The sequence below is a fragment of the Mesoplodon mirus genome (assembly GCF_964341445.2).
Source record: "Mesoplodon mirus genome assembly, chromosome: X".
In the NCBI taxonomy this organism is placed as follows: Eukaryota; Metazoa; Chordata; class Mammalia; order Artiodactyla; family Ziphiidae; genus Mesoplodon; species Mesoplodon mirus.
Window position 1 is genome coordinate 59271653 of NC_138981.1, and position 21964 is coordinate 59293616.

Here is a 21964-nt window from a genome sequence, read left to right on the forward strand (position 1 = left end):
TTTTTCCTGGGAGGGGTGTCAGGGTGGGGAGAGGTTTCCCTCCACCCCCAGCTTCAGCCCCCTAACTTCCATCCCTACCCCAACCCTCCTTTCCCAAGGCAAGCAGAGGGTAAGAAGGGCTGTTTCAGGAGCAGCCACACCCTCCTTTCAGCCACTGTGCACCCCCTAAAGACTCCACAGCTTCAGGGGAGCCCAGATGACAAGGCAAGGGGTCGTGTTCCTCAGACCACACCCACTTTGGGTGTATCCAGGGGCTCCTTTACATACTCCAAGTCACCTAGAAACCCATTTTACTGACAGCCACTAATGCGCATGCACATACAAATGCTGACACAAATCCCACACCTTCTCATATAGAATCAAAATCACACACCCAGCCTAGTCTGGGGATCAGTAAGCCAGCTTGGTCTCAGCTTGACCTCAAAGCGCAAGGTCCAGGGATCCCCTGCCCCAAGACAACCACAGCCCCCATACACACCTTTGCCCTGTATTTGTTGCACTTTCACCAGTGTCCTCAGAGGGTGGGGCCCCTGAGAAGGAAAAGGCGGGGACTGGGTTCCTGGCTGAGGTTGGGGGATGACTAGGCAAGAAGCGACAGGACTAGGGTGAGAGGGCTTAGATGTTCCAGATGTGTGCGGGCAGGAAAAAGTTTCCTTCAGAAGGTAGGGCGTGACCCAGGCAACCTGTTCCTCTCAAGATTTCCTCTTATTGGTAGTACCCCCTTGCCCCTGGGAGATGGAGACAGAGAATCTTTCAGTTCAGGGCTTTGCGATGTGTGCAATCTCTGTAACCATAGCAACTGACCAACTAGCCACTAGCCAGGCCTCCCTCAGCCCCAGGTCAGGCCTGGTGCCTCTCCTTCAGGTTCCTCCTGGTTCCTATGGTGGAAGCCTCAACACGGGGCCGCCTGAAGTTTGGCCAGATCTGCCTCAACTTGCTAAACCGTGTTTGCCCCACCCCAGGGAAGTTTCTCCTGAGTCCCCACCCCAGGGAAGTTTCTCCTGAGTCCCCACCCCAGGCAACCTCTCCATTCCCAGATAGGGATGCTGTTGAAAGGGGAGGAGATGGAGAGAGTGGGTGTATAGCCTGCCAGGAGGCTAGACCTCCGGGGTGTCCCACTGACTTTCCACGTATGCAGATGAAAGCGAAAGAAAGACCCCGGAAACTGTCCCCTTTGCTCACCTCCTCATCCAGTCTGGCACTTGGGACCTGCCCTGTGACCTCTGCTCCTCCCCGGGGCTCCTCACATATACTGGGAGGGAGGCTGGGATCTGCCTTCTGCCAGGGTCCCTGATAGCCAAGTTTCCCTTCCCCCAGGCCCTCACCATGGGCGAGTCTCCCGGCTGCTGCTCGGTCTGGGCCCACTGCCTCCACTGCCTGTATAGCTGCCACTGGAAGAAATGCCCCAGAGACAGGACACAAACCAACCAGGTGAAGTACGGATGGGGTGTCGGGGGGGTGGTGCGGAAGTCCAAGGCAGAGGCCACTCGGAGGGGATAAGAAGGCCAGGTGTGTTCAGAGACAGCGGAGGGTAGGGGATAGGGAAGGAAGGGGCTTTCTCTCCCCAGGAGGAAAATCCCCTCAAACATGGAAAGAACTACCTGCAAAAGCAGAGTACCCCCATGCCTGGCAGGAAGCCCCCTTGAGCTGCCCTCTGTTGGGGACTCTGAGCTGAAGTGGGGATGGGCTGTGAGCTTCTCTCCTGCCCCTTTGCAGTGTGAATGTATCTGGTTTGGCCTGCTCTTCCTCACCTTTCTCCTCTCCCTGGGCTGGCTGTACGTCGTGTTCGTCCTTCTCAATGACCTGCACAACTTCAATGAGTGTGTCACGGACCCCCTTCCTCAGCAGACATGTCAACCTACTCCCCACCCCGGGACTCCAGGGTGCTCGGTCATCCCCAGCCCTGCCTGGCTTGCCCCCTACCCAGCCTCCTTGAAAACTCCTCCGTGAAGTCTCCCCAGTCCGTGGAGCCCCTGACCCCCTGAAGGGCTTCCCCTCACTCCCTTCTAGCCCCCATCCTAGAGCCACCCAGCCCAGCTCCCCTCAGGCCACTATCGCTGCCTTTTCCCCACTCGGACACCTCCCTCTCCCCTCCCACAGATTCCTGTTCCAGCACTGGGGACACTGGATGGACTGGTCCCCGGCATTCCTACTGGTCATCTCTCTACTGGTCACATACGCATCCCTGCTCTTGGTGGGTCCCGGGGCAGCTGGTCTAACCTTAGCCCTTCCTTCCCTCTCAGCTCTACCCTGTCATTCTCACCCCGGCCACTGAGGGGAGGGGAGGAGGGAGGTATCAGCCTGGAAAGCCCCCCTCTCGGCACCTCATGACTCCCACCACCTCTGCCCCCAGCTCCTGGCCCTGCTCCTGCGGCTCTGTGGCCAGCCTCTGTGCCTGCACACCACCCACAAGGTAGAGTGGGCGTATGGGAGCAAGCGGGAGAGGGGTACACTGGGCCTGGCGCTTAGCCAGTTCTTCTATCCCTGGGCACGAGCTCAGTACCTGAAGCCCAGTAAATATGTGCTGAGTGAAAGGACAGTGGTTGAGTCAGGAGAAGAGAATGGTCCTGTTTTCGTAGAGTGAGGGGCAGCCCAGGCAGCCACAAGCCCAGGATGACATGAAGATCCCTGGTCCCCCAGGTGCTGCTGCTCCTCATTATACTTCTTGTGGCCGCTGGCCTTGTGGGACTGGAGGTCCAATGGCGGCAGGAGTGGCATAGCTTACGTCTGTCACTGCAGGTGAGTGGCTGATATCCAGGGCTTAGCGGGGGAAACCTTCGCCTGTGGCCAACCCCAGGACACAGCTTGCTCCCTGGTGCCCCGAGACTCCAGGTAGCTCTCAACTTCAAAAGTCAGGTCCTAGGAGGAAAAGGGGAGGGCTTCTAGGGAGAAGAGCCCTCCTCAACAACTCTTGTCCACAGGCCACAGCCCCATTCCTTCACATTGGAGCAGTTGCTGGCATCACTCTCCTGGCCTGGCCTGTGGCTGATACCTTCTACCGTATCCACAGAAGAGGTGCCAACTCTACCCTCCCACACACCCTCACTGGCCATCAATGCTTCTGCCTCCTGCTGCTCCGTTTCCTGCACCTGCACTCTGCTTTCTGTCCCCAGGGCCCACCACTGTCCTTTCTCTATAGCCTGTCCCCCACTCCTCACAGGTCCCAAGATTCTGCTACTGCTCCTATTTTTTGGAGTTGCCCTGGCCATCTACCTGGTGCCCCTATTCATCTCCTCAGCCTGTATCCTGGAACCCAAAGACTTACCCCCCAAGCCTGAGCTGATGGGACACCGAGGGGCCCCCATGGTGAGTGCTGGGCAGAATGCTGGCAGGGCAGGGAGGGTCTGCTCCTCTAGGCTGCTGTGACCAGGCCTGTGGGTTCCCAGGCTCCAACCCTTCCCTGCCACCTCCTCACCTTTCCCAGCTGGCCCCCGAGAACACCCTGATGTCCCTGCGGAAGACAGCTGAATGTGGAGCTGCTGTGTTTGAGACCGACGTGATGGTCAGGTGAGGGAAGCCGGGTCCCCCTCCTGACCCGAGGGACACAGCAGGGAAGCTCCGGAAATGATGACCAGCCCCAGAGCTTGGCCCTCTGACTCCCCTTGTGCCTTCAGCTCCAACGGGATCCCCTTCCTCATGCATGATGAGCGCCTGACCAGGACCACAGATGTGGCCTCTGTGTTCCCACACCGAGTCAACAGCCACAGTAGCAACTTCTCCTGGACTGAGCTGAAGAGACTCAATGCCGGGGCCTGGTTCCTACAGGTGAGGACAGCCTTCTGGAAGAGGCAGCCACGGGCAGGGGCACTCAGGGGTGGAGTTCACTCATTGATAAGCATCTGCTGAGCCCCGTGTTGGGCGACAGGTATACAGTCTCTGCACTCAGGTCATTCCCTCCTAGTAAGGAAAGCACCTAGGCAACAGGCTATCAGAATATGAAACCTCCAGCAAGAGCAAGGTCTTTACTGGGTAGAGAGGAGAGAGAGGTCACTGTTGGGCAGGGGGAGTGCGGGAGAGGATCAGGAGTGGTTTCACAGGAGAGGATGCCTGAGCAGCATATGAAGTGAGGGTAGTTTTTAAGATGGACAAGGCAGGGAACGGGAATTCTGGTCAGAGGGAAGAGTGTGTGTAAAGCCCAGAAATATGAAGGAGCCTTTCCAGGGAACAAAAAGTGGCTCAGTGGGAATTCCCTGGCGGTCCAGTGGTTAGGATTTGGTGCTTTCACTGCCTGGGACCGGTTTCAATTCCTGGTTGAGGAACTAAGATCCTGGAAGCCGTGCGGCAAGGCCAAAAAAAAAAAAAAAAAAAAAAGACAATGAAAAAGTGGCTCAGTGGAAGTGGGAGACAAAAATGCATGGGAGTCGTGGGAGATGAGACTGGCCGGGGGCCGGGGAAGTAGAGGCTTGGTCTCCGGGGACTTTGAATGCCAGGCCTAGAAGTGTGGACTTCAATCCTGCAGGTGATGGAAATTATTTAAAAGGATACTTAATTTGTTTAGTTTTTCTTTTCTTGATTACCAAAGTAATTCCTTATAAAAAAATTTTTTTTAAAGTAAAATGTCAGAGAAATAACCTAAAATTGAAAAATCTCCCGTAATCCAACCCATCAGTTGGATACATATTCTGAGGGATTAAGACATATCTGAGCATTTAAGAGTAAAGGACGTCTGAGTTTGAATCTTGGCTTCACCACTTCCTAGCTGTGTGAGCCTAGGCAACATTCCTTAGGGTCTCTGTGCTTCATTTTCCTCATCTATAACATGGGAATAATAACAATACCTACCTTGTAGGATTATCGGGAGGACTAAATAAATTAATACACATAAGTGCTTCTAATACCGCCTGGCACATAGTAAACATTTAATAAGTGTTGATAGCTCACTTTCTCCATGCCAGTGACTAGGAGGTAAGGTCATCTGTTGATTTCAAGGGGAGGAGAGGAGAGTGGCAGAGGTTTGGAACAGCCACCAGGAGGAATGGGAGAGGGAGCAAATCAAGAACAAGTAAAAGGATGGCTAAGTGGCACTGAGAGCAAAAAATAGGACTAAAGGGCTTCCCTGGTGGCGCAGTGGTTGGGAGTCCGCCTGCCGATGCAGGGGACACGGGTTCGTGCCCCGATCCCGGAGGATCCCACATGCCGCGGAGCGGCTGGGCCCGCGAGCCATGGCCGCGGAGCCTGTGTGTCCGGAGCCTGTGCTCCGCAACGGGAGAGGCCACGGCAGTGAGAGGCCCGCGTACAGCAAAAAAAAAAAAAAAAAAAAAAAAAAATAGGACTAAAATGCCAACAGCCCACGTGGTGTGCTCTGCCCCCCGATTCTAGGGGTGGAGGGGGCGGACAACTGCAGAATTCAGAGTCTGGGATTTGTGGGGCAGGAAAGGAGTTGACGGGGCTGTGGAAAAGTAGTTCAAGCTGCGGATGGACCATGGGTAGGGGATGTAGGTGTGGCCAGAAAGGGGCTGATGGATTGGGAGGAAACCAAGGGGTCAAGATCCCAGAGGTCTCCGTGAGACCCAAGGGAAAGTGTGGTGAGAGTGAGGAAGTTAGGAAACCGGGAGGATAGGAGGTTGGGGCCAGAGTAAGGTGTTAGAGGGTCTAGAAAAGGCCACAGTTTGGAGAAAGGAAAAACCCTGGCTCAGCAGTGGGCCGAAGCTGTACACCAAGTAGGGGTAATGAGTGAAGATAATGAGGATGGGAGGATGGCCTGGAGGCTTCTTCTGGTCTTGAAACAATTTTCTTCTTCTTATAGAGGCGACCCTTCTGGGGGGCTAAGCAGCTGTCAGGCCCTGATCGGAAAGACGCTGAGAATCAGACAGTGCCAGCCCTGGAAGAACTACTGAAAGAAGCTGAAGCCTGCAACCTTTCTGTCATGTTTGACCTGCGCCGCCCCCCACGAAACCATACATACCATGACACTTTTGTGAACCAGACGTTGGAGACTGTGCTGAGTTCAGGGGTGCCCCAAGCCATGGTGATGTTGCCAGGACCCCAAGTGCTCCCTAGTGCCCCTCTCCCCTGCCTTCCCTAGGCCATGATGATAATGCTGAGGCTTCCCCCCGCCCCAGGGCCCCACCCCAGCTCATACAGCCCATCCGCAGTCAGACCTCTCTGCCCCTGTCCCCACCCCCGGAATCCCTAGGCCTTCCCCAGCTTCATGCCCATCCACCCTGAACCACAGGTCCTCTGGCTACCGGATGAAGATCGGGCTTATGTCCAACAACGGGCCCCCCAAATGCGCCAGATATATGGACATCTGGGAGGCCACAGCACTGAGAGGCCCCAGTTTCTCAACCTCCCCTATCAAGACCTGCCACTGTTGGATATCAAGTGAGTGCCAGAGGAAAGGAGCTGAGGGGATCACATGAGGCTTAATGGTGGGGAAGAGCCGAGGCTAGGAAGGCAAAAGCCATTCATTCATTCGCTCATACAACACATATTTATTGAACACCTGCTATGTGTCAGGCACTGTTTATTGCAGGCTTTGGGGGTGAAAGAGACAGACAATAAACCACGGCACAAAACATATGCATATTGGGTAGTGATAAGTGATCTGAAGACAAAAAAAGTGGGAAGATGTAGTAGAGATTGGGAGAGAGGGGCTAGGGGGGGTCACAGTAGGAAGAGTGGTTAAAGAGGCAGTGTCTGGGCTGAGACCTGACAGGTCACAAAGAGAGGACAATGGGAAGAGCTGCAGAAGAACAGGAACAGCAGCCTTGTGAGCGAGGGGAAGGCAAGGCTGGAGAGGTAGGCAGGGGCCAAATTGGGTAGGACCTTGTAGGCCACCAGAAGGATTTTAGCTTTCATTCTACACCAAAGAGATTGGTGCAAGAGAGGATGGATCCAGGGGAGAGAGGCGAGAGTCCCAGATGTGAGCTGGGCCCCAGAAGCTGACCCAGCCAGGAAACATGATAGGCTTAAAAACATGCAGTTGCCAAGGTCTCTTATAATATCCTTGTGGTCAGACAGAAAAAAATGTGGACTGAATGATAGCTCAGTTATCATATTAAGTATTTCAAGGACCTTTCCCCAAGTTGTCACCATGGGAGGAGACACGATATCAGGTTTGGCCCTCCCCTTAGTCTTGTCCTGGTCAACATCGACTGCTGATCATGTTTCCAAAAGGCATGAATTGGTAATGAAAACACTGATGGGAAAATGGAGGCCCTGAAAGGTCTAAGCACTCCAAGATGACGGGCCAAATGTACCAGGATGAAATGCAACAGAGATACATGTAAAGACCTATATTTGGGGTCCAAAAGAAGCTCAACTGCACAAAAACAAGAGAGGGAGACGCTGGCATTAGCAGGAGCATGTGTGAAAAAGACCAGGGCTTTGATTGAACACTGTGAATAATGAATGACACTGCCAAAAACTAGCCTGACCCTGGGCTGCCTTCACATGGGCATAGTGCCCAGAAGGCAGAAGGAGTTTTGCTCTCCTCGAAGCTGGTCCCAGCCCACCCGGGATATCACCTTCAGATGCAGGCTCCAAACTTCAAAAGGAACATAGGTAAATTGGAGTAAGATCAGATTAGAGAGGTTTGCATGGGGAAGGGAATTATAAGCCAGGTCCCCAGCCCCAGTTGAAGTGACTGGGGCTGTTGGGCCTGGAGAAGAGAAGACTCAGGGGAATGTGGTCACTGCCCCTCAGACCTCTGAAGGGATGTCATGAGACAAAGAGGAGAGACACATTTGTGTGGCCCCAGACAGCAAAGCTAGGACCCATAGGTGGAATCCACCAGGAGACAGAGTTGGTCAGGGGCTGCTATGCAAAGGCAGAACTGATGACTCTGGGGCAGTGACACTGGAGATTCAAGCACAGAGAGGGGCTGTCTCCCTCCCATGCCTGGAACGCCATGATTCTGGATGTTCCCTATTTCTTCCCCTCCTCCACAGAGCACTGCACCAAGATAATGTCTCGGTGAACCTATTTGTAGTGAACAAGCCCTGGCTCTTCTCCCTACTCTGGTGTGCAGGGGTGGATTCGGTCACCACCAATGACTGCCAGCTGCTGCAGCAGATGCGTTACCCTGTCTGGCTTATTGTAAGGGCTCTGGGACTCTCACCCCTCCTCCTCTTTTCCCATCCCTGCTTCTCCTTAACCCTATCCCTCTCTTCCTTACTTATTGCCCCTCCTCCCCCCATATACTACCTGTGTCTGTATATGGGTCGCTCTGGCCACTGACAGGGGCTTTTTTCTATTCCCATAGCCCCCTCAAACCTACCTAATGATGTGGATCATTACCAATTGTGTCTCCATCCTGCTGCTTTTGTGGACCTTCCTCCTCCAACGGTGAGTGTTTTGTGCCCCAGCTTTCTGGGTCTTTATTCTCCCTAGGGTCCTGGTGATAGGGCTGATTCAGACTCATAAATGCTGCCTGGGGCTGGCTTGGGGTTTGGTCTGTTTGGTTCCTCGGAGATTCTTAGACCCTTCCTTATATATCCAATTGGCTTGAACCTTTTGGGAAAGGCAGTCTGGGGGAACTCGGGGTCAAAAGGTCGTGCTTGAAGCTGGGTGAACTCATAATGAGAAGCTTTTCTCCCTACAGGAGATGTGCTAAGGAGAGAGAGAGAACCGGTAAGAACTTTCTCCCCTCACCTCATTTTTCTCCTCCTCTAGCCTTCCCCTTGCTCACTCCCTATATGCCCCTCTCCCCAGGCTTAGAAACAGCAGTGCTGCTGACCAGGATCAACGCTTTCATAACGGAGTGAATGCCCTGTCCTGGACCCCCACCAGCCAAAGTCTGAGGCCTGTCTGCATTGGCCAAGAGCAAGGAAGAGAGAATGGCTGAGGTGGAATGTTGGTGGGGTCGGCGTGGGGTGAACTTTGCCAACAGGAGGTTTTGAACTATGAGGGCCCTCTGCCCAGATGGTGGCATGCCCCAAACTTCCATGGAATCCGTTCCCCTTGGGATTTTGACCTGAAGTGGTTAGGAAGACACTGAGTCACCAGAAATTTCTCCCCAAATGAAACTAGAACAGACGAAGAGACAAGATTGCCAAGAGAATGTTTCTGATCTGTGTGCACGTGTTCTTGTGTAGAAGGCACAGGGTGACAGGGACGGGACAGCTTGGAACAGTGACTGAAGGAGATGACAAAACGGCCTTTCCTGGAGAACTATAAGATGATGGAGATATCGACCTGGCTTCATTCACTGTCTCCCCTAACATATGCAATTTATCTGATTTCCTGCCTAGAGGCTGGGGGCCAAAGAGCCCATCTAGCCATGTAATTCTGTGCCTACAGGTGGCTTTTTGCTGTGCACAGTCTTTTCTTCAAGACACATTCGTTCCTGAATCTTGTCCGTTAATCGGTTATTCAATGAATTGATGCCCATTTGGCACAGTCTAATCTTTTCAGCACTGGGGCTGGGTGGAGGATGCACCTTCCATCTAGGGTTGTATGTGACATGACATTGAGGGGTCATCATGGGGAGAATCTTGGGATGGAGGTGGCAAGAGGTCCACCTGGGGCAATGAAGGGCTGCAAGTGGGAAGCAGGAGAGCAGCCGCCACAGGGAGCGTTCCGGGTGGCCCAGGCGCGCTGTGCAGAGTTGCGCTGTAGCTCCACCTTGTGGTCACCTGCCCCAAGAGGAGGGCCGCGCCGTCGTCAGCCGTGACGTATTTGCTGAATGCTACCTGTTTCTTGTGCCCGTTGGGGACCTGTGTCCTTGACTCCGTACCCCGAGGGCATGGTCCGATTTCCACAAGTTTTCGCTTCTCTGGGCTGCGCGCAGGGTCAGGTTGCCGGGCCCACCTTACCCTCGAGGAGCAAGTTCCCCGGTATGTTTGCTGCTCGTGAGTCCCTGGGATAAACAGCTAAGATGACCAGCGCGGAGCTGGCCTAGGATAAGGAGTCTGGTAGAAGTGGGGGAGGGGCTAAGGCAAACACAAGGACAGGAGGGGGCTCTGGCTGACTCTTCAGTCCTCACCGCACCCACATTCACCCCGGTTCATGTCTCCACACGAAGGGAAATCGAACTAAGGGTCTGACGAGGTCAGGAGGTTCGGTTCTCAATTCCTCCTCTCTCGCCAGCCTGGGACCCGGGGGCGGCACTGGCACCTAGGGACAAGACCCTCCTCGGTTGCAGGGCAGCCCCGGGAACTACAACTCCCAGGATGCCCCACGGCCACTTCCGGTCTCGGGATGGACCGAAGCGAATTTGAATTTGTGTTCCCGCCCCCTCCTCCTCCCAGACCCCGCCCCTTCCCTTCTCGCCACCCCGCCCTCGCCATGCACACACATGCACATACACACACAGGCCGCCGTCCACGCCAACATACCTGGCCTGCAGCAGGCGCGGTGGGCGGTGGCATCGGCGTGCGACGGGCTGGGAGGTGGGAGGAGCGCCGGGAGCCCACGCCGCGGCTGCTGCCTGGTCCCAGTCTTCTCGGGGGTCCACGCCGCCTTGGACCGCCTCTTCCACACACTACCTTTTCAAGCTGCATTTCCGTAGTTTTCCCTGTTCCCGATCCCGCCCCTCAGACCGACTGCCGGCCTCAGCTCTGGGGCGCCCAGGTACTGCCGGGCTCTCACCTCTCAGCATGGACCTCCCCCCCACCCCCATCCCTACTTTTCTGTCCCCTCCCAGTCGCCCAGCCTCGCAGCCCCGCAGCCTCTCCCTCGCCTCCCATTCCGAACTGACCCTGACCACATCCAGGGTCTCCAGCCCCCGCAGCCTCCACCTCTGAGCTCCCAGGCTGTCAGCTGCAGTCCTCTAGCCTCAGAGTCTAGACTCTCGGCCGGAATGCCCCAAGCCCTTGCCCCTTGCCCCTAGCCCCTATCCTTGAGCACTCAGCCCTGAGCCTGCCACCGTCCATCCTTCCTCTCTTCCCAGGAGGACTGGACAGCTATGGCGCACTTAACCTTTATAAGGTCCTGGACTGGAGGCTGAGATTGACAAAAACTTGAGGGTGGAGGACCAAGGGGCGCTGCTCATTGGGGTTTGGGTGCAGTTGCTCTCGTTATTTTTAGCTGCTGACTCACAGCTTCTGGCATCCGGGTTTGGGGCTAGCAGGCTGGGCTAGGGGGCTATTAATAGAGCTAAGGCACAGCCCCGACCCAGTTCAGTTTAGAAGCACAGGGAGCAAGGAGCCTCCCCCTGCCATCGTGCGGCTGTGGAGATGTGGACTGGGGCAGTGGCTGGACCAGGACCTCTCTGGCTGCCTGTACCTCAGCCTGGTATCTCTACCTTGGAACTCTTGAGGGAAAGCCCACGACGAGACTCTGGGCACAGCTCTCCCCTAAGTTTGCCATGGCTTGGGCCTCTGCCACAATGAAGCTCCTGCTGTCCTGAGAGTGAAGAGCTGAGTCCCCCAAGTGGAGGGATTATTGTGCCCACGGCTTCGGCCTGCTTGGACCTACTCCTGGGCCAGAATGCTAGGTTACTAGGAGGAAAAGCTGTGGATTTCTGGTCCCCAAAGGCCCTCATAAGGACGGAATACTTCAGCATGGTCCTAACAGAGAGGGCACAGAGCTGACAGGATTTGCTAGCCCCAAACCAGACAGCACTAGGAAGCTGCCGAATTCTGTGTTACCACCCTGCCATTCTTCTTTTTGTTTCTTTCCCTCTTGTTGGGCTCTGTCCCTACTCACAGGGGTCAACAGACCTCAGGATCTCTCCCTACTCCATAGAGAAATCTAATTCAGGAAAGCCACTGAGAAACTTGTCTCCACCAAGGTATGAATGATCCTTTATATATTGTCGTTCCTATGGGGCCTTTTTATTTTAATGGGCGAAAGTAGGAGTTCCCTAATCCATACCTTGGGAATGGTGGGGAAATCTTGATACCTCAGTAGACTAATCACCAAAATTATTCCTACCCACGCCCAATGTGCTAGAATTCCCATCCACCAAGGATGCACACCCACAGCAATGCCCCTTACTCGCAAACCAGAAACTTCCTGCTTTCAGCAATCCCAATCTCTGGCTCCCAGGTGAAACCCGAGGGCTTTGGGGCAAGGGTGATTATTTCTCCACACAAAAAGATTGGGGTCACCCAGTGAAGCTGTACTTTCAAGAATGAGCCCAGATTATCAGACAGCAGCGGGCCGCACTGCCCTAACCCCATCAGTTTGCTGAGGGAGGGTGCTGGAGAAACGGTGGATAGGAGCGAGAAACAGTTCCTCTTCTCCCAAATCCCTTCTCAGGCTCCTCTGTGGCTTCAGGCTCCGTGCGGGCCTCCCGGTTGCCTAGCAACCACAACCGCCTGCAGGGGCGTGGGCTGTTTTGGACCTGTAGGGGGCGCCTGTCTCCCTGGGGCCTCGGGCTGAAACTCTAGCAGTTGGGAGGGGATTCCAAGTGTCAAAGCATCTCAAGGTTGCTGACTTGCCAACCAAGTCCAGTCAGCATCAGAGAGCCTGTAGAGTGGGGAGAAGCTCACTATGAGTGTAAAGGGATGTAACTCATTCATCAAAAATGAAAATGTGTGTGTGTGCGTGTGCGTGTGTGTGTGTGTGTGTATGTGAGAGAGAGGAGAGAGGAGAGAGCAGTCAATGGGGACGGGGTGTGGGGAAGGCAGTTTGAACCTCTCCATTCACTCCAGGCTTAGCAATGTTTATTCCTCAATCAGAGCAGTTCAGAGGCTCAGACTATAGGGTGTTTTCTGTTTTTTGTTTTTCCTGAGCTAGTTTTAGGATGTAGGAAAAGAGTCTAACACTCTATTGTATTGGCAAACTGCTGAGCATATAAAAGACTTTAAGGTCCTGAGTTACCAGCCTAGCCTAGACTTGGTCATGAAGGAAGATATTCATTCATTTGTTCATTCAACAATAATAATTAACCTTAACCCACTGTTACAAGGTAATGTGCTAAATGTTTTACATTTAATCCTCACAAAAACCCTATGATTATTTCCATTTCACAGGTAAAGAAACTGAAGCTCAAGAAGTAAAGTAATGGCCAAGGTCGCACAACTAGTGACTGGGTTGGGTGTGACTGAGCAACCACTGTGTGCCAGGGTCTAAGAATACAGGAAACAAGACACTCCTCTCTTTTCTCTACCTAATGAACACCTAGTCACCCTTCAGAAGCAAACTCAAAATGTCACCTCTTATGAAACTTTTCGTAAGCCCCTCGCCACCCACAAGTAGAGTTGATAACTTACTTTTTTGTATCCCCCTCTGAAATAGCACTTTTCACAGTTACTGTAATGAAATGCTTCTTATATGTCCATTTCTCTAACTTTGAGCACCTTGGCGACAGGGTCTGTTTACTATTCATTGCCACTTGGATGTCTGATAGACATCTCAAACTCAACATGTCCAAATCTGGACACCTGATCTTTTTCGCCCTAATGACCCCTCCCCTAAAGCGGTCCTCATCTCAGTCGATGGCAGTTTCACCTTTCCAGTTGCTGTGGCCAAAAAACCTTGGAACCACACCTCATATTCAGTCTGTCAGCAAATCCTGTTGACTCTCTCTTCGAAATACATCCAGAGTCCAATCACTTATCACCTCCAGTGCTACCACCCTGGTCCAAACCACCATCACTCACGTCTCTCTGGCATCACCTCAGTAGCCTCCTGACTGGTCTCACTGCTTCACCCTTGTCCCCTGTGGCCTATTCTCCACACGGAAGCCAGAGTGATCCTGCTAAACGCAAGTCAGATCATGTCAGTTCTCAGCACAAAAACTTTCCAATGGCTCCCCATCTCTCTCAGAGTAAAGCCAAAATCCTTCAATGGCCTACAGGCCCTATACAATCTGGTCTCCTACTAAATCTCTGATTGTATCTCCTAGTACATTCTCCCTCTCACTCTGCTCCAGCTACTTGGTCCTCCTTGCTGTTTCTTGAACAAGCCAGATGCACTTCTTACCCATGACCTTTGCACTGGCTCTTCCCTTGCTAGGTATACTCTTCTGCATGGCTCCCTTCCTCACCTCCCTCAAGTCTTTGTTCAAATGTCACTTTCTCAGTGAGGCCTACCTTGACCAGCCTGTTTAAGATTGCCTCTATTCTAATTTCCAGTTTACAGTAAATACAGGGTATAGAGGAACAAGATAAATGACACCACGAGGGGAAAAAAAAAACAACAACAGACAAATCCAGATGTAGGATATTCTACAAAACAACTGAGTTGTACTTTTCAAAAAGCCGATGTCATTAATTAAAAAAAAAATAAAGATGGGAGACTTCTAGTTCTGGACCCAAGTGGAGTAGACCTGCTTCTCCCTATTTCTCCCACTAAGGACAGCTAAAACTCTGTATGTGATATATAAAACAAACATAGGAAGATGCTAAAAGAAGGAGGAAAGGACAGACTTGACTAGATGACTTGACTAAAAACAAAAACATGAACAGAGCCTCAGAGACATGTGGGACTATAACAAAATACCTAACATTCATGTCATCAGAGTCCCAGAAGGAGAAGAGAAAGGGTGGGGGCGAAAATGTCCTCAAGAAATGATGGCTGAAAATCCCCCAAATCTGGCAAAAGACATAAACCTACAGATTCAAGAAGCTGAACAAACCCCCAACACAGGATAAAGTCAAATCCATGCCAAGACACGTTATAATCAAACTTTTAAAAACGAGACAAAGAGACAATCTTGAAAGCAGTAAGAGAGAAACACCACTTTACCAACAGGGGAAAAACAATTCAAGTATCAGCGATTTCTCACCAGAAACCGTGGTGGCCAGAAGGAAGTGGCAACAACATATTTCAAGTGTTAAAAGAACTGCCAAGCCTGGATGCTATATCTAGTGAAAATATCCTTCAGAAATGAGGGAGAAATCAAGATATCCTCAGAAAAAGGAAAGCTACGAGACCATGACACCAGCAGACCCACCCTAAAAGAGTGGTTAAAGGCAGTTCTCAAAACAGAAAGGAAATGATAAAAGAAGAAATCTTGGAACATCGGGAAGGAAGAAAGAATAGAATGAGTAAAAACGTAAGTACGTACAACAGACTTTCCTTCTTCTCTTGAGTTGTCTAAATAATGTTTGATGGTTGAAGCAATAAGTAAAACATCATCTGATGTGAAGCTCAGTATATGTAGAGGAAATATTTAAGACAACCATACTATAAATAAGACATGGTAAAGAGACCTAAAGGGAGGTAATTTTTTTACACTTTCCTCAACCTTTTAAAATGACGACACCAGTAGGTCTTTGTGGTGATGAAATAGTTTTGTATTTTGATTGCAGTGGTTGTTACAGAAATCTCCGCATGTGGTAAAATGGTATAGAACTATACACACACTGTACCAATGTCAATTTCCTGGTTTTGATATTGTACTATAATTATGTAAGATGCAATCATTGAGGAAAACTGGGTGAAGGGTACACGGGCTCTCTCTGTGCTACCTGCAACTTCCTTGTAAATCTATAATTATCTCAAAATAAAAAGTTTTTCCTTTAAGATTGGGGCTGTTCTAGTAGCTAAAGACACGAATGCAATGTGACAGCCTTGATTAGGTTCTGATGTTAAAAAAGATAAAAGGCAAGTTCGGAGAAATTTGAAATAGACTGGATATTAGATGATATGAAATTATTGTTAATTTTCTTAGATGTCATAATCATATTGTGGTTATGTGGGAGAATGTCTTTATTCCCACAAGATGAATGCTGAAATATTTAGGGGAGGAGTGTAATGAAATCTGTAACGTACATTTGAACGGTTCAGAAGGAATTGTAGACAGATTGATAAAGCAAATGTAACAAGACATTGCCAGTTGTTGGCTCTATGAGGAAGATATATAGGTGTCCCTTGTACAGTTCTTTCAACATTTCTGTATGTTTGCAAATTGTCATTTTTTAAAAAGTTGGAGAGGATATGTGGAGGATATACATGTGATAAAGCAAGTATAGTAGAATGTTAATGAGAATCTAGGGGGCACCTGGATGTTTGTTCCCTGTAAAATTCCTTCAATTTTTCTGTATGTTTGAAAATTCTCATGTTAAAATGCAGGGGTAAAAAACTTGAAGAAAAATGATCACAACCTCATGTCCTTCCCTAGTACTCCCAATCCTGCTTTCTCTGCTCTTTTTCTTTTTTCCCATAGCACTTATCACCATATATCGTAGTATATACTTCATTTATTTATTGTGCTATTTTTTTGTCTGTGCCCTTTCACTAGAATGTGAGCACCCCAAGGGCGGGGATTTACTGTGTTTTGTTCTGTTTGCTGCTATATCCTCAAATCCTAGAACAGTGTCTGGCACATAGCAGGTGCTCAGTGAATACTTGTTGACTTAAGAATGAATTTCTGTAGCCCTAGGGCCTAGGTCAAGGTCTTGCACAGAGTAGGTGTGCAATGAATGTTCGTTGAACTGAGATCTGAGATCTGCAGGAGAACTTAGAATAGACCTGTTGGACTTGAGTGGTTCAGAGCGTGGACTCTGGAGTCAAATGGCCAGGATCTGCATCCTGATTCTGTCACTTCCACCTGTGTAACCTAGCTGTATTAACATCTCTGAGCCTCAATTTCTCGGTAAAAGTCAGATAATAATAGTAGCACCTTGGTAGGGGTTTTGTTTGCATGTAAAGCACTTAGGACTTTGTGAAGACTCAATAATTGGTAGCTAATGACAAAAAGAACAGCAAAAAGATAAGAGTTTTCCCAGCATGTCATCCTTCCTCCATCCGCCAACAGACTGAGCCAGGAGAGGCTAAGGAAATGTCCTTGGATAAGTATTCCCAACTTCTTCTCCAGACACCCGGATTTCTTTCACTTCAGATCTCTTTCTTACCTTTCCTTCTGCCCTGGACTTTCTTTACTCTCTTGGCATCCTGAAGCTCTTCCTGCCATCATAACCATGCAGGAGTGGAGTTGAAGAGACAGGAATCTGTGCACCAGGGACAAAAGCTTAGAGCTTTCCTTTCCTTCTGTTCTAGGCTTGAGTCCCTCATTGGTGATGGAAGCAGGTCAAGTGTGAGGTTGCAGTCATTTCGGGGCCTAGAGGTTGAGAGAACAATAGTCCTGAGGAAGAGGCCCTGACAAGAGAGTAGCCTCCTAAGCTGCCCTCTTCCTTGGTCCCGTTAGGAGAGAGCACCTCCCTCGCCCTGCTCTAACGTCCCTTCGATCTGTTCTGCCGCCTCAAGTCTTTACTTCTGGTGGCCCCAGCTCAGAGCAAGCCCGGGGACCCATTGAGCATCTCCCTGCAACTCCCTCTTGGTAGTGGGGTGGGGTGGAGTGGGCCGAGGACAGGCTGAAATTGGAGATGAGGGGGCACGAGAGTGGGGGCTGAGCTCACCCGTGGCACAAGTCCCCTGTCCCTGCCCTAGGGTTGGCCCTACCCCCGATATCTGGGGAGCTGGGGCTGAGCCTGGGGGCGCCACTGCCTCTGTTCCTTTAAGGAGCCTCTGTTTAGCATTCCTGCCGCTGCCGCTGCCGCTGCCTGACTCTGCACGCTGATTGGCTGGAATCAACTGAGAAGGGAGCCAGGGAGAGATGCTCTTGACTCCACTCAGAGCCATCCTGGGGACCAGTGCGGGAGCGGTCCTCGCAGCACCCAGCTTCTGCCCAGGCTCCCGCTTCTTCTTTGCCGCTGGGCCTCGGCCCAGGAGCCACGACGGGCGACACGGAGCCGCCAGTGCTGGAGGGGGAGCCGTGGGTGCGGGGCAGCGTGGGGGCAGAGGCCCCGGGACGCCCGCCCGGCCCCAGGCCCCGCTCCGCCCGGGCGCCCCCACGGGTGCCCCCCCCTTCCTGGTCCGAGCAGTGTGAGTGTGCCCGGGAGCCTGGCGGCAGCGGCGGCGGCGGCAGCGGCGGTGTGGAAACCGGCGTGGGCTGGGGGGTCCGGGCCGCGGGGGGCAGTGCCATGCACAAGCACCAGCACTGCTGTAAGTGCCCCGAGTGCTACGAGGTGACCCGCCTGGCCGCCCTGCGGCGCCTCGAGCCTCCCGGCTACGGGGACTGGCAGGTACCCGACCCCTACGGGCCAGGTGGGGGCAATGGAGCCAGCGCCGGTTACGGGGGCTACAGCTCGCAGACCCTGCCCTCGCAGGCGGGGGCCACCCCCACCCCCCGCACCAAGGCCAAGCTCATCCCCACCGGCCGGGATGTGGGGCCAGTGCCCCCTAAGCCAGTCCCGGGCAAGAGCACCCCCAAACTCAACGGCAGCGGCCCCAGCTGGTGGCCCGAGTGCACCTGTACCAACCGGGATTGGTACGAGCAGGTATGGATCAGCAGAGGGGGTGGTGGTGGGGCAACCCACGGGGGCTGGGGAGTGGGCGCCTGGAGGCCTGGGGTGCAGCACGGGTTCCCGGGGCTCCCAGCCCGCAGACCCTGAGCCCTAGCATTGCAGCTGGGCCAAGAGAGGCGGTTGGAAACGTGTGCTTCCCAGTGTGTCTGTTTGGGGGTCTCCATTTGGAGGGGATTGGGAGGAGCTGTGTGTCAGGAGGCGAAGGCATGGCGGAGGGGCACATTCTCCCGTGTGGGGGGATTGGGTTCGCCTCAGCGTGGGCGGGGGGGTTTAGCAGTGTCTCTGTGTCTGGCAGGGGGCGGGAGGTTCTGCGGGGGCTGTGTGCGGTGTGTGTCTCCACAGGAGGGGAGGAGGGGGCATGGTGCTCTGTAGGGGGGACATGTGTGTGTGTGTGTGTGTGTGTGTGTGTGTGTGTGTGTTGAGGTGTGTGGAGGAAGGCAGTGGAGCTCCTGTGAATCTATGTCGAGGAGCCCATGTGCCCAGCTTGCTGAGCTTCATCCCTTGATGCCATGAGTCCCTCTCCGTCCTAGTCCCTTTGTGTGTGAATGTGCACATGGACATGTGGGGATGTCTCTCTGAATGTGGAGGTGTCTCTGTAGATGAGGCTGCACGTTTGGCTGTGTTTGCCTGTGTGTGTGTGGCTACATGTATATGTGTGTGAGCATGTGGCTGCAAGTGTGTGCACGCGTGTGCCTCTGTGTGTGTGTGTGTGTGTGTGCGCGTGCGCGTGCGTGTGTGGTGTCCCTGGTGAGAGGCGCTTGACAGGCAAGGGAGGGGAGGGGGAGGAGGCGAGAGACACGTCCCAAGCAAGGCTGAGAGGCTGCTGAGAAGGATGGACTCTTTTGTCCAAGCAGCTCTGAAGTGTGTATGTGTACTCAGGGGGCGAGGGGGGGACTGAAGCCAGCTTCCTTGCTCCAGAACAGGCATGATGCCTGGAGCCAGGCAAGGGGCAGCTGCTCTGGTGCAGGGACTGGCCCCGGTGGGGCATCTTCCCCTTGGGTACCGCAAGATGTGGGAGAACTTGGCCCCCCAGTCCTGACTTGGCACAGCTTGGGAACCCCTGGGTGCTGGGCACAACTCCGGCTTCCACTCCCAGCCTAAATAAACTGCCAGCTTAGAAAATGGAAGGAGCATCTGTGGGAGAAGCAGCAAAATGGAGGCTGGGCCGGCAGAGCCAGGTCCCTGGCATGCATGGCGGAGGGCCTGTCTGGTTATTCGGCTCTGCAGCCCCCAGGGTAGGGAGAGGGGAGGAGGAGGCTTTGTTGTGGAGGGCAGGTGCTGGCTGCCCCAAGCTGGTGACCGTTCTGGCCACCTCCGTCCCCCTCTGGGGATCAGATGTGCTCTCGCTCAGAAGCAAAGGTTGGGGACTTCCTGGGGAGAGGAGTCCTCGGTTCAGGCCTTCTGTCTGTCCACACTGACTGTTTCCTGTGTCCCTTGCCTTGGCCCCTTGCCCTCTCCAGCGGATTCCCCTCCATCCTGGGGCCCTACCCTTGTAAGCACTCTCTTGTGCTTGTCCTGCTCAACTGGTAGATAGGTGCCAGTCCCAAGGCTGGGCCAGTTGGTCAAGGTTTCTTTGCCAGGGCTGATCCCTGGCTGGCTCCTGGCCCTGGGAGCAGTTTCCCTGAGGGGGGTGGTGGGAGGCTGGAGGGTGGACCAGTGGAAGCTGGGAGCTGCTGGGTCTCACCAGAGCTGGACTTGAAGCGTGGCTATCACATGTGGGCACACATGGTGTACCAGATGCATACAAGAGCTACATGGAAATCCTTTTGCCTATGTGTCTGTTGCATGGTACTTCAGGCAGTGGTGTTGGTTTGAGGGCTCTTAAGAGCCATCGGTTCTTCCTCCTGGGATCAGGGACAGGAGTAGGGCTGCAGCGAGAATCCTGCCACCAACTCCTAGGGCTGCAGGGCGAAAAGCCCTGGGGCCAGGCTCAGAAAAGGTGGAGGCATGACTAGCCAGCGCTCTCCTCCTCTCCTCCTCTCTGCTTTTCGAAGCCAAAGCTGTGTGGGGTGTAGGTGGGAGGGGAAGCAGAGCAGGGCATGCAGAGGAGCCCTCACCCTGGGTTTGCAGCTTCCCTCTTCAGATGAGGAGACCAGGGGTCAGGAAAGGGGCAACACAGCCAGAGAAGGATGGGGGAGGGGCACCAGGCTATCTGGGGAGAGAGGCAAGAGGGCTCCTCCATTCTTGGGGATAAGAGTGAAAGCCAGGGAGCAGGTGCTACTTGTCTGTCCAGAATCACATTTTCACTTGACAGTGGCCACAAGTAAGTCCTGTCTGAGAGGCCATCTCTGTGGGTTGGTCAGACCAACCCTGTGTTTCCATCCCTTTCCCTTGCTTCTCCTCCTGTGGCTATTGCATGTTGAAGGCTGTGGACTCTGCTGCCAATCAGTCCGTGGGTCATCAGCTTCTTCCTCATGGGGCATCTTGTCCACTCTGCTCCTGTCCCACCCCTGGCTTTGCCTCTGACTCCCGAGCAGATCCCTCTCTGCTGGGAAACACAAAGGGTTTGGGATCAAAAGCCCCTTGATAGAAAATGGATTGGGGCTTCCCTGGTGGCGCAGTGGTTGAGAGTCCGCCTGCCGATGCAGGGGACACGGGTTCGTGCCCCGGTCCGGGAAGATCCCGCATGCCATGGAGTGGCTGGGCCCATGAGCCGTGGCCGTGGGGCCTGCGCGTCCGGAGCCTGTGCTCCGCAACGGGAGAGGCCACAACAGTGAGAGGCCTGTGTACCGCAAAAAAAAAAAAAAAAAAAAAAAAAAAAAAAAAGAGAGAGAATGGATTGACTTCTGCCCATTTGAGGAATTGGGTTCTTGGGGACACAGGAGATAGAATGAGGGTTCATGAGGTACTCTGAAGGGGGTAACTTTTCTTTTTCCCATGAGCTTTGCTGGGCAAGGTGATGAGTGGCCAGAACGTCAATGGCCTTGGCAGCTTGCTTTACTCAAAAGAGCGTGCGGAGATCCAGGTTCTAGCCCCTGCTCTGCCACTAACTCCCAGTGTGCCCTTAGGCACAACCTGTGTCCTCTCTGGGCCTCGGTGTCACTATCTGTCACATGGGAGAGGTTGAACAAGATGGTGTCTGCTGACCCTCCTGCTCTGACATGGTGGGAGTCTGTGATCCCAAGTCAGGGAGAGCTGTTGTTCAGAAGGGGTGCAGGTCCCTGTCCAGGCCACTGGGTGCCCCCACGGATGCTGAGCGTGGCATGGTTTGCCTGCCATGTTCCATCTGTGCCATCCCCCTCAGACCAGCCCTGCACCCCTCCTAGTGAACCCCAAGGCCCTGGAGCCCAGCCTCTTGGTCAGTGCACCACTGGCTGGCTCGGTCCCAGACAATTGATCTGGGCTAAATGAGCAGCTGGGTTGGGCCTGATATGGCTGGAAGCAAGGGGAGGGGGGCCTCCTCAGGGTCAGCCTGTCCCATCTGTGGCCAACAGATGTCTCAGGGTGAATTTGGGCTCTCCTACTACTCCGTGGGGAGTTGGGGGACAAGCAGGTTGACCAGGGGGCGGGGGGCGGGGAACGGCGCAGGAGGCACTTAGGACCCTGCCTGTGTCTTCCCCTAGGTGAATGGCAGTGATGGCATGTTCAAGTATGAGGAGATAGTCCTTGAGCGGGTGAGTTTGGAGGTGGGGCAGGATGAAATGGGAGGGCAGGGTTAGAACGGGGAGAGGGGAGGGCCCTGAACCTTGGTGTCAAGACTCGTGGGGGACCTGCATTGAGAGAATGGGGAAACGGCGGCCCTCAGAGGCTGCATCACTGCATCAGTCAATCAACTGACTAACAAATATTAATTGACCTTGCTCGCTGAGGCCTGGGGAATT

At 53.3% G+C, this 21964-nt stretch overlaps 2 protein-coding genes across 6 annotated transcripts in view; both read left to right on the forward strand.

Annotated features, from left to right (window-relative positions):
• Positions 1-1326: 1326 nt before the first annotated feature.
• Positions 1327-9556, forward strand: GDPD2 (glycerophosphodiester phosphodiesterase domain containing 2; the record flags this gene model as incomplete). 2 transcript variants are annotated; one of them, XM_082609922.1, is made up of 15 exons in its annotated part: positions 1327-1431; positions 1717-1883; positions 2101-2194; positions 2354-2413; positions 2641-2739; positions 2922-3015; positions 3161-3306; positions 3425-3507; positions 3615-3765; positions 5747-5968; positions 6176-6324; positions 7893-8040; positions 8207-8289; positions 8546-8574; positions 8656-9556. In XM_082609922.1, 15 exons carry the CDS (start codon positions 1327-1329, stop codon positions 8706-8708), a joined length of 1683 nt encoding a protein of 560 aa, XP_082466048.1. In that variant the 3' UTR covers positions 8709-9556. The 2 variants fall into 2 exon arrangements, with proteins under 2 accessions (XP_082466048.1, XP_082466049.1); XM_082609923.1 differs by having other exon boundaries at positions 1717-1820.
• A 724-nt stretch (positions 9557-10280) lies between these two features.
• Positions 10281-21964, forward strand: part of DLG3 (discs large MAGUK scaffold protein 3) — a gene marked incomplete at its 5' end in the record, with an annotated part of 65554 nt that continues 53870 nt past the window's right edge. Inside the window, 4 exons of one of the 4 annotated variants that reach the window (XM_082610046.1) lie at positions 10281-10515; positions 11595-11677; positions 12864-14890; positions 21707-21757. In XM_082610046.1, the coding sequence (XP_082466172.1) occupies positions 14831-14890; positions 21707-21757 (111 nt within the window). Of the gene's footprint in view, positions 10516-11409; positions 11678-12863; positions 14891-17759; positions 18117-21387; positions 21442-21706; positions 21758-21964 lie in introns of those variants that run through there. The other 3 variants (XM_082610048.1, XM_082610047.1, XM_082610050.1) reach the window with 3 other exon arrangements.